Below are 12,452 nucleotides of genomic sequence, written 5' to 3'. Positions count from 1 at the left end.
GTTCCATCCAGCCCACATTTAGCTAGCTTGCTAATCAGAAAATCATGGGGCACTCTGTCAAAAACTTTGCTGAAGTCGAGATATATTATGTCCACAGCATTCCCACAGTCTATTAGGGAGGTTTTCCGACAACAACATGAGATAAGATTAGTCTGGCAGGATTTGTTCTTCATAAATCCATGTTGGCTTCTAGTAATCACTGCATTGTTTTCAAGGTGCTTGCAGAGTGACTGCTTTATAATCTACTCCAGACTTTTCTCAGGGATTGATGTCAGGCTGATTAGTCTGTAGTTCCCAGCTTTCTCCTTTTTGCCCTTTTTAAAGATAGGGACAACATTAGCCCTCCTCCAGTCATCTGAACATCTCCTGAATGACTTCACAAGTTCATTATGCTTTAGTAGTAAAATGACCAAATTATCCATCCCACTTTTTGATGACAACTAATCTGAAAACAATTCAGAATAGTTGCTTAGTGTGTATCTACCTTCTAATGAAACCAACATCTTTGAATATGTTGTTGTTATGTGCCTTCAAGTCGATTACAACTTATGGCGACCCCATGAATCAGTGACCTCCAATAGCATCTGTCGTTAACCACCCTGTTCAGATCTTGTAAATTCAAGTTTGTGGCTTCCTTTATGGAATCAATCCATCTCTTGTTTGGCCTTCCTCTTTTTCTAGTCCCTTCTCTTTTTCCCAGCATTATTGTCTTTTCTAGTTAATCAGGTCTTCTCATGATGTGTCCAAAGTACGATAACCTCAGTTTCATAGTTTTAGCTTCTAGTGATAGTTCTGGTTTAATTTGTTCTAACACCCAATTTCGCAGTCTATGGTATGTGCAAAGCTCTCCTCCAACACCACATTTCAAATGAGTTGACTTTTCTCTTATCCGCTCTTTTCACTGTCCAACTTTCACATCCATACATAGAGATCAGGAATACTGTGGTCTGAATGATCCTGAGTTTGGTGTTCAGTGATACATCTTTGCATTTGAGGACCTTTTCTAGTTCTCTCATAGCTGCCCTACCCAATCCTAGCCTTCTTCTGATTTCTTGACTATTGTCTCCATTTTGGTTAATAACTGTGCCAAGGTACTGATAGTCCTTAACAAGTTCAATGTCCTCATTGTCAACTTTAAAGTCACACAAATCTTCTGTTGTCATTACTTTAGTCTTCCTGATGTTCAGCTGCAGTCCTGCTTTTGTGCTTTCCTCTAACCTTCATCTTCATTAGCTTCAAATCATTACTGGTTTCTTCTAAGAGTATGGTATCGTCTGCATATCTTAATTATTGATATTTCTCCTTCCAATTTTCACACCTCCTTCATCTTGGTCCAATCCCGCTTTCCGTATGATATGTTCAGTGTATAGATTAAACAAGTAGGGTGATAAAATACACCTGTCTCACATCCTTTCTGATGGGGAACCAATCGGTTCTCCATAGTCTGTCCTTACAGTAGCCTCTCATCCAGAGTATAGGTTGCGCGTCAGGACAATCAAATGCTGTGGCACCCCCATTTCTTATATTAAACAGTAATGTACTTCAACTAAAAATGATTAGATGGAATCTTCCTGAATAGTGATATAAACTGTGATTTAAATCATTAAAATTTAGTCCTTCAGAGAAGCAATTTAAATCATTTGATTTAATCAAATAAACCCTGGTTGATCATTTAACTCAACTAGGCTTCCTAACCTGTGGTCCTCTAGATGTTGCACCACTGCAACTTTACAGAATCAAACAAATTCTATGAAAACAACAGGCAGGTCCTACCTAGTCTGAGAGAAAATTCATAGAACCGCTTCAGTCTCACAACCAAAGGGCACACTGAGTTCCAGGCTGTCTCCTGAAGTTGGATATCATTTGGGTTTTGTATTGCCTGGAAAACAACAACATGACCAACATCAGGTAGCTGATAATGTGCAAAAAAGATAAAATGAACATTAGGTTGAAAATATAGCTGAAGCAAAATTATCTCAGTGTGATTTGTGTATTAGAAATGGGGTAAGTTTCCAACAGATTCCAACCATATCAAGAGGTTCAGTTCTTTGTTACCCTATTGATCCTTTCTTTTCCTCCCCTCACTTGCCCCTACCACCAAAAAATTAGCTTGTAAGCTCACTGGGGTACGAACCCATTATTGGGTTTATTATCTGCATATGTTACTCTGTAAAATTTCATTCATTGATGGCATTTTATAAATTAAGAACAAAACCATTCAAGAGGTTTTGTAAATTAAATTATTTTAAAAGCCCCACACAGATAAAAATCCAAGCTGCTTTTAAGACTGCCTTTGACATCACACCATTTAGTACTGCCTGCATGTTAAAAACCTTTCAGCCAACATGTAATGCTCAGACGCCATCATCCACCTTCTGAGTTATTAATAAATAACAGCCTTAGGAAAAGCTCTTTGCAATCTTGTCTCATCCGCATGCATGGATAAGCATAATTCACACCACATGCATGCACAAATACACATAAGAGTGTGTGTGTGTGTAGTTATGTGTGCACACGCACATACAGGAAATCTGTTTTTAATTTGGAATGCTAAGTTTCAAGAGATTATTGTTTTAGTGACTTCTTTCAGTAGCTTGATTGCAGTGATAATCTTTTGTCTCCAAAAAAAGAGATTTGTTCAATGGACTGGAAATTTCTCATAGTTTTTAGTTTTAATTTTGCAGAATTATGAGAACACTTTATAAATAAATAAATAAATAAAATTGATTGTTTGGGTACACAAAGGCATATTGCAGATTGATGTCTAATTTTCTTCTCAGAAAATATTTGTTGCCATAGTATGGCTGAACGCACATCTCTAATCTCTTGTCCAGCTCCTTTGTAAGACTGCAGGTCTGAAAGCATGTTTTCTGAATCCTGTAAAACTGCATTGACTTGGTTCCATATTTCCCTTTCTCCCTCTGTAGGCTGAGCATCTAGATAAAATACAAAAAGCAGATATTTTTTAAAAGTGTTAACGCTGCAAACAGAACAAACTTATTCAATTATATAGAACACTAGTCATTTAATCCATATTTTGTTACACTGCAGACAATTTTAGGTGATGCTTCATTAATTTTCATATATGTCTTAGCATTTAGCTCAAATGTAGTTAGAATTAGAATTGCCACTGCCCCATCCCACCACCAAAAGCAAGTTATGCAAAATGCATTTACATTAAAAATACACATACACAACAAACACTTAACTGATTTCAGCAAATTCCAGGTTGAAAGATATCATGGCCTCCACTAACTTAAGATTAGTTGGATAAATTTCCAAAAAAAAATGTAGCAGCAGTCCTTTGCAATAGACATTTCTGAGTAGGAGACAATGAGGTTGCTCCCTACTAAACCATCAGGTTCCTATGCAGAGGCTTGGCTTGCAGAACGCCTCGACTCTTGGATTTATATATTAATCACCAGCAAAGGTTATTCCAAGAGATAGTAGAACACCCTCCCCAACATCAGATTTGGAAATGATCCATTAAAAACAGATTTATTAAGAACTGGACTAATCAGCTTCTTAAACAGGTAATTTCTAAATAAGCAAGGCCTCTCATTCCCATCGCACTACCAATGGCACCACTGGGAGAAAGACAGGGCCTAGAGACTTGCTTGCATCCTGTGCCCTTCAACCCCTAACTTAACAAAGGCAAAAGGTCCCGCTGAGGCTGGAAGAGACACAAGCTTCACCAAGGCCTTGAATGCTTCTGATTACCTGCAGGAATGCCCAAAGCATCATGGGAGCTGTCGTTTCTGAGAACACATAATAAATGTGTATGTAGTTATTAGAGGCTTGACCAGGAATTCCTGCTAAAGGTGTACTTCTTTGCTCTCCCATTAAAGGAATACAACCTACCTAAACAAATTCAACACAAAGGACTGCTCCCAGCACAATGAAGCTCTCTTAATTATATGATTATCGTGGCTTATAATGAAATCCAGGAGATGCTTGGCATGATTTGCGATTGTGAAGAAACTCCCCTTTCTTTTACATACTAGTAGACGCATCATTTCATGAGTTAAATGCTACAGTCAGTTTTACCTGCTCCTCTTCAAAACTTTGCATACAAGCATCCAATGTAACAAATGTACACATACCACACATCATCACTTATTGCTGTTAAGCCCTTCTTCAGAAGATATTCATTCAAATAATACAGAATATTAATGGACCCAGGGGTTGTACTCTGCCCTCTCAATGGACAACACTGAAATTACTTAAATTAATATGATCCAATCAGTTCCGACATGCTACAGCCTATCTTACCCAAGCCACAGATGGAGAAATGGAACAAAAATAATGTGTTTCAAGTCTTTGAAACTACATTCACTGTGGGACTTCCGGGAAGGGTGACTTAGCCTGTGCCTGCTTTTGAGACGGGCTCCTGCCTCAAAAGAAGCTTATTCAGATATATCAGTCAGTTTTTTCTTTTTTTTTTGACTGATTAAACTTCTCCCGGGTAGGGAGAAACGAAGAGATTAACCTCAAAGCCTATTTTTGTTGGGACGACCAGATCTCATTAATTTATGGGACGAGGTCCAGCCGACGAAGGTGGGACGGATTTTCAACAGCAAGCTCTATCTGTTAAAGCGAACGTTCATCTTATCTTCTAAGAGAGAACGCACTAACAGGCAAGCACCCTTCTTTCTATATTTTTCTTTTACTTGACTTAAATTGTTGCTGTTTAAAAGAGATTTGCCAGATTGATCGGTTTTTGACATCTCACTGGGGAGCCGTAACTTCTCTCTGCTACGCACTAATTAATAGCTTATCTCTGTTTTTGTTGCAAAAAGCTGTCCTGGATTTGCATTCTAAAGATATACACAGAAGAGGGATTTCTATTCCAGATTTTTATTTTGAAAAATATTATACTGTTTTGAGACTACTCTCTTTTTGGTCTATTTTATTTTGACGAATCTGTTTCTTGACGATTGCCATTAATTGTTTCGATCCTGGGAACTGCATTTTGTTTACTTAACTATTGGAGAGATAAGGCTGTCTGCTCTGTTTATACTGTGATGTCACCAAGTTTGGAGTATTAACCCAATTGTTGCTGAAATAAGAAGTGGTTTTCCTATATTTTTCTTTTAAAATGGCAATTAAGAAAGTGGCTGAGAATCTGGAAATAACTATGTTTCAGAAAATAATGGATGAGATTGAGATAACGAAAATTGAATTGAGTAAAATGAAGCAGGAGATTAAAGATATAAGGGTCCCTGTGAGAGAGGTGACCCTGGAAGGGGTCCCTGTGAGAGAGGAGACCCCGGAGATTGGAACAGGGGTCCCTGTGAGAGAGGAGACCCTGGAGACTGGAATAGGGGTCCCTGTGAGAGAGGAGATCCCGGAGATTGGAACAAACGTGGAACAGGAACAAGATTTGGAGTCTATGGACTTTAGAAATAAAATCTATTGTTTGGAACTCAATGTTATCTCTGAAGAAATTAATGAAGATTCTAGAGATAAAGTTATCAATGGCATGGATTATCTTCTGGACTGGAATGATGTGATGGAGCCCAATATAGAGAAAATCTATGGAATTAACTGCAGCCATGTGACAATGGAAAAACTTTTAAGAGATGACCCAGTGTATTTTGAAAAAAAGAACAGAGATATGATTTTACAGCAGTATTTCAGCAACCTATTCAGAATGGATGGCAAGAAAATATTTGGGATAGAGGTAATTCCCATCAGACTCTTACTATATGACTATGGCTTTGACAGCAAGATTATTATGGAATACTGATAATGGAAGATTGGATATTGAAATTACTGGACTTAACAAGACTACTGAAGATGGAAGATGGAAAATGGAACTAATAGAGATAATAGAACAATGGCTACTGAAATTACTGAACCTAACAGATTCTGATGTGATGGATTAATTGAAATGTTTATTTTGACTATGGTTATAACAATAAGATTATCATAATTAGTAATGAGATGGATTAATCGATATGCTTATCTGGAAAAAAAAATTGATAGATATATTTCTTAAAGAATTGAAACCTCTCTTTGACTTTTTGTGGAAAGAATAAAGTAATGTTTATGAGATTTGATGATTAAGTAAGATAACTACTGGAGGAAAGTGATTTTATAATATGACTTAAGAGACAGGATTGTTATATATTATAGACTTATAACTGATTTGATCTTTGACAAATGGGAAGTCAATATTTTACTCTTTATTTTTTATTTTTTATTTTTTTTTTCTTTTTGTTTAACTATTTTTGATTTTGTTTTTTGTCTTTGAATGTTTTATGATTTTGTCTTGTATGTTTTATGAAAATCTGAATAAAAAATTAAAAAAAAAAAAAAAAGAAACTACATTCACTGTGACTGATGCTCCAACTCTCCAGAAGTGTGCTCAGGGGCATTATTCACATATTAACTGGAAATTTGATTCTCCAACCATAAATTTATGATTTGGACTGCCCTCTGCCAAAAGCAAGTGGCTTACTTAGAAAGTGGCATCCAGAAGGATGACTTGTAGCAGTAATAGTTATCCTTGATGCCATTTCTAGGTTTTGGGAGGCCATTGGGCAAGATTTTATTATCTTGTGTCCAGATTTTTAATGTTTATTGTATCTGTATGCTTATTTTGTACGTCGCCCAGAGTGGCTGGGTAGCCAGCCAGATAGACGACTTAAGAAATTCAATAAATAAATAAATAAATAATAAATAAATAAAATTATCTCAGTGGGTCCATCTTCCCCCACCTCTTCCTTTCCACACTTGCCTATTTGCCTGCCTCTCCCTATGAGTCCAATCCACATCACCTCTTTGAGAGAGACACAAGGTGTTTAGAGGTTACTGCTCCTTCTCCTTACTCCTCTCCCTGTTCATTCACCTGAAATGGGCAGGTGAACAGGCAGAAACAGTGAGGAAGACCAGAAGGACTGGAAGGCTCCAGAGATTGGTAGTGGAGCATGGGCCTACTGGGGTATGGGCTTCAGCAAGCGTGTGACAATGGCAATCTACAATACTGGCCTGGCTATCCTAGCAACCATTACACAAAATTATTCAAAAATACTTGTGTTTTGAACAGCAGATGAATAGCCCAGAGACGTTCAGGAAGAGGTTACAGTTTGAAACATGGTGCACAATGCTGCACTGACATTCTAAGTACCTAAAGGAATAACAATCTTATTATTAAAAGTCAATAGAACAAATAATTGAGCAGATCTATCTGCAACATTCTTTTGAAGTTATACAAAAGTTATTATTTATTTATTTATTTAGTTGCATTTCTAAACCGCCCTATAGCTAGCAGCTCCCAGGGCGGTGTACAACATGATAAAACCACAATATTTAAAATACAGCAAGTGTGTATTGCACAGACAATATAAAACATTATATAAACAAAGTAAAAGAAAACTAGAAATAAAATAAATAAGATTAAAAGCATAAAATACATTAAAATGCCTGGGTGAAGAGGTGGGTTTTTACCTGGCGCCGGAAAGATGACAGGGAAGGCGCCAGGCATATCTCATCTGGGAGGGCATTCCATAATTCGGGGGCCACCACCGAAAAGGCCCTAGATCTTATTACTGTTCTCCGGGCCTCTGTATGGGTTGGGACCTGGAGAAGGGCCTTAGACGTCGAGCGGAGTGAACGGGTAGGAATATAGTGAGAGAGGCGTTCCATCAGATATTGCGGTCCAGTGCCGTTAAGGGCTTTATAGGTAAGGACCAACACTTTGAATCTGGCCTGGAAACATATTGGAAGCCAGTGCAGTTGGGCCAGAATAGGTGTTATATGGTCGAATTTCCTCGTCCCAGTAAGAACTCTGGCCGCAGCATTCTGCACTAGCTGAAGTTTCCGAATCGTTTTCAAAGGTAACCCTACGTAGAGAGCATTACAGTAATCCAATCTGGAGGTTACCAGAGCGTGAATAACTGAGGCTAGGTTCTCCAGATAGGGTCGTAGTTGGGCTACCAGCCAAAGCTGGACACAAGGGTCACTATTATTAGAAACTGAATGTTGTATGATGAGAGGAGAGGCTAGGAGAGATGGTGGTGGTGGGATATCATCACACATGTCCAGGAAAACCAAAATTTGGGGATTTCAGCATGTGGGCTGGTTCCACTACCTGTACAAATGGCAACCACCTATCCTGCACTTTTCTTTCTTTCTTTCTTTCTTTCTTTCTTTCTTTCTTTCCTCTCAGTCAGTACCCCACAGTCCATGAAGATTCAGAGTTCAGATGAACAGGCACTCATTTGCACGTGAAACGTGAAAAATCTTCTTTATCAGTTGGAGCAATGATGCAGATGTCCAAGCTACTCATGGATGAGGCTGAGCATCCCAGAGCAGTGGAATCATCTGTATCGGCTAAGAATGCAGTTAAAAAACAAAATCCAGAGTCGACCTATACAGAAGGGGACAACATGAACTGCAATGGCTGGGATCATCAGAGGCAGGGGGCATGTTTCACTTCTACATGAACCATGTTCACAACTGAACCCGTTTACTCTCTCTACTATATAAAATTGTGTAGCTGCTCTCAGTAGGGGAAGTCAAGTGTGGCACTTGGGTGAATTGCTGCAGAGAGGTGGGGGACAGGGAACTCCAGACAATGAGTGGTCCAGCCACCAGAGAGAGAAACACTATAGGAGGGAGCTGTGTCCCCTCTCCCTCTTTTGAAAGCAGCTCCAGAATTGTGGAGGAGTTGTCAACCCTCTACAAATCCATGAACTTGACAGGCCTTTAATGCTACCTAAACAATGCAAACTCCAAGTTCACTGCACAGCAATCCCAGAACTATTAATATCTGAAATCTTGAGAATTTATATTCAATTAAGTATTACCTATGTAATTTTTCGGGGGGGGGGAGATTTTGATCTCCCTCACATGTACTCTGTAATAGGATACTGCTATGAGAGGACTCCACCATATGAGGCCTTTCACATTTGGAAGTCATTCACCTTCTTTCCTTAGATGCAGACATCTTGCTCATTAAGCATATCTCCGGATCTTCCCCATCTCCCCCTGGTGACCTTTCAGAGCAAGGGTGTTTTTTATATATATAGTCCTTCAGCCAGAAGCATTCTGTTACTCATGTTGAAGTTACCATTTTGCAAACTACTATCTCTTCCCTCATCTTTCAGTACATTCATAGATCCTAACATATTCGTATGAACTTGAATTATGCCTGCCTTGACAAAATGAAAATGGTAAAAGACATATCACCAACAGTGTTATCTCAGCAGGTATGCCAGTTTTTAAATGCTCTACACCAGGCATTCTCAAACATTCCACCCCTAGCTTGAGATAGCTGAAAATTTCTGAGGCTAACTAATCACAAATAATGGTGTAGGGGCAGAACTAGTCTCTCAGTTTGAGAAATGCTGCTCTTCAGTAATACACAGAAAAAAGGGTCATGCTCTTGAGCAATGAAACAGTGTAATGCACACACCCCTTTTAAACACCAAGCCATTATAGAATATGGGTTTTAGTCAATGTAGCACTGAGGAGATCATTCCATCAACACGAACATGTCTGCTTGCCTGGCGGAACAATCTCCTCACTCTTCCCCTTGTGCACTGTTCTAAGAATTCTTCTGGCCCTCTGGAGCAAATTTGTGGAAGGCACAGGGGGATGCAGGGGCAGAGAATGATAAGTCCCCTTGTGCTAGTGGGAATCCCTGCGCTGGCTTTTGTGCATTGAGCTACCTGAATACAGCCCTATGGTTGCACAATCGTTACATGCATCAGGAGATGGATTTTTCCATAATGATTCCATCTTAAAGTATGCTGAAAAACATACACTTGTCTTGTCAGTGTTTAAAATGACATTATGTAGCAAGCAGAGCTGGCATCTTTAGTAGATGAAGGGAGTTTAATGCATTTTCTGATCACTTTTCTAATGAATGCTCAAACTACATGCATTCAGTATGTAAGCAGAAGGATTATATTAACTGTAATCCAGTGAAAGATGTGGTTAAGAAATTAATGTGTGGAGTGTATTACATTTCAACAGATGATAGATCCAAAACTATGGGAAATGCAATCAAGCATTCATTTCAATTGCCATATTTTGTTTTTGCAATTAATGGAGGTAATCACATTAAATCAACATTAAACAAAGGCAAGAAAAGTGTCACATAAACCATGATTTACTACTTTTCTCTATAGTACAGATATAGTCAAAACACTGTTTTAAGTCTTTCAGAAAGGAAATAATGGGCATGTATCAGAAATCACTGAATTTACTTGTTTCCTTTCATAGGGTATCTACCTTTTGAAACCGTAGGGACAAAAGGGTGTTTACTCCCATATACAATATCTAGTCACTTTTCTGCCCAACAGAATTTTAGCAGTTTCACAGTAATGTGCTTTACCACATTTTAATAAAATGTAAAAGGCAAAATAATGTGCTCACCAAGTTCTTTTGAATACAGCACAAGCCACTTACAATTACCAATTTGTGCAAACTGTGGTGAAGGGAGGCCACTCTGAGGCCCACTCCTGCTGTCTCCACAAGCATAACCCAGAAAATAAATTTACGTCTGAACAGTGCCCTGAACATGATTCACTAAAACCATTCTCTACAGGCTCTGTTCTTTAAAGGTAATAACAGTAATACATTCTAAAATACAGGCTGCTGGACTGAGCTATTGCCTGCTCAGCAAGAGGTCAGGATACAAAGCAGTGCTAGCCCTCTAATGAAATCCTTTTAGCCAAGCACTGCTAGTATTTACAAAAAAATATGGTTGGAAATTTGGTTGAGCTGAGCAGCTAACTTCCAAAACAAAATAGGAAAAGTATAAGTGGCACACACTGTACTGTTTGTATGGTAGATCAATACATGCAATTGATTAGGATTTTTTTTAGAGGAGAGAGAGAAAAGAATGCAAGCCAGGCAAGAAACTTTGCTCACTTTCAAAGTCAAGGAAAAAATTTGGCCCCTGATCAAACTCTGTGCAAGTGAGAACTTTTAAAAGATTTCCCATTTGGTTCCTGAAAAATAGAAAAGGAACAGGAAAGGTGCTCAGAGAACAAATCTTGAAAGCATTGAGACAGATCATTTGTACTTCTTGAACAAGTTTATCTGTCAAAGCAAATCAGGCTTAAATATTCCTTCTCAACCAGTTCCTAAGTCAGGGAAAATTATGTTCCAATCTTGAACTTACTTTCAAAATCCAGGAAAAAATGTGGGTAGTTTTCAATTTCCCTGGTAAGGACTTTAAGAAGATTACCCATACCAGCAAACCTAGTGAATGCAACAAAATCATAAAGAGTTATATATGCAAAATTAGAATGTTGAAAAAGTAAGGGTTTGACATTCACTGCTATTCTTATTTCAAATTGAAACAATAAAATCCAGTCTATTTTCTAAAGCTACATTGAAAATAAGTGCCAAACGAAGGACTTATTGGGAGTAGTTCAAACAGTAATCAGGGGCTAACTACAGAAAAATCCAAATATAGAAAAGGAGATGCCAACATTAAACTTCATTACTGAGATTGGGAACAGATTGCCTTTGCAAGAGTTTAAAGTTATATGAGAGAGGCATAGTCGCCAGGGGTATACACACTAGTTTCTTCTGTTACACTATCATCTCTGGTTAGATCAGCCTTTCCCAACCAGTGTGCCTCCAGATGTTGTTGGACCACAGTTCCCATCTTTCCTGACCATTGGTAATGCTGGCTGAGGCTGATGGGAGTTGTGGTCCAACAACATCTGGAGGCACACTGGTTAGGAAAGGCTGGGTTAGTGTAGACCAAAAACCTGGAAGATTTGATTGACCAGAGGCATGAGTGAAAAATATGCATACAACGTTACAGCATATTTTTTCTTCAATTTGTTTTTCGTTTTTAGAGTTACCATGTTGCATTATATCCAAGAAAAACATAAGATTAAAATTGTTCCAATTTGTCCATTCAAAACCTATCCAAGCACAGTATATACAGTATTAAACCATTTCGTTTATTTCTTAACCACTTTTTTATTCAACTACTGAAGGCAGTTTACCTTATTTCTGTATTCACCATTACTTCTAGTTACATGGGCTTGCAAAAAGCCATTTGTTTACAACTAGAGAGAACTGGTTGTTTAGTTTTTCTTTCAGGCTACTGTTATGTTATAAATGGCTTACATTAATATATGGTGCAGACAAACTAATAATCTTTGCAGAATTCTTTGCCCAGCTGGTTCAACTGAGAATTAACTTGCATGTTAGGAAATTGTTATATAGCATCATCCATGACCAAATTTCAGTAATGAAAGAATGACCAAGAAGAATTCAATGTAGCATACAGTTGTTACATTATATAAAAAAGTGCCATTATCATATATAGAGCAGCTCTGCTTGTTGCTGAAAGGGCTGTGGAATGATAAGGGGCTAGAGGCCAAATCCATAGGTGAGATCAGTTGCTGATCTGAGGCCTTACTGAGCCTCCAAAAATCAATTTACCACTTTCAATGAGTTTCTGGCACAGTATAGCT

At 38.2% G+C, this 12,452-nt stretch overlaps 1 protein-coding gene across 14 annotated transcripts in view; it reads right to left on the bottom strand.

Annotated features, from left to right (window-relative positions):
* Positions 1-12,452, bottom strand: part of CYRIA (CYFIP related Rac1 interactor A) — a 97,498-nt gene that overhangs the window by 20,635 nt on the left and 64,411 nt on the right. For 7 of the 14 annotated variants that reach the window (XM_061622725.1, XM_061622727.1, XM_061622726.1 and 4 more), the window contains 3 exons: positions 11,138-11,217; positions 2,815-2,936; positions 1,774-1,879 (listed from right to left, as the gene is read on the bottom strand). In XM_061622725.1, coding sequence (XP_061478709.1) covers positions 1,774-1,879; positions 2,815-2,936; positions 11,138-11,207 — 298 coding nt within the window. In that variant the 5' untranslated portion in view covers positions 11,208-11,217. Of the gene's footprint in view, positions 1-1,773; positions 1,880-2,814; positions 2,937-10,884; positions 10,965-11,137; positions 11,220-12,452 lie in introns of those variants that run through there. The other 7 variants (XM_061622733.1, XM_061622735.1, XM_061622734.1 and 4 more) reach the window with 2 other exon arrangements.

Source organism: Rhineura floridana, chromosome 4, assembly GCF_030035675.1.
Source record: "Rhineura floridana isolate rRhiFlo1 chromosome 4, rRhiFlo1.hap2, whole genome shotgun sequence".
NCBI classification, from domain to species: domain Eukaryota; kingdom Metazoa; phylum Chordata; class Lepidosauria; order Squamata; family Rhineuridae; genus Rhineura; species Rhineura floridana.
Note: the sequence above shows the minus strand (reverse complement) of the source record. Positions and strands in the feature narration are given on the sequence as shown.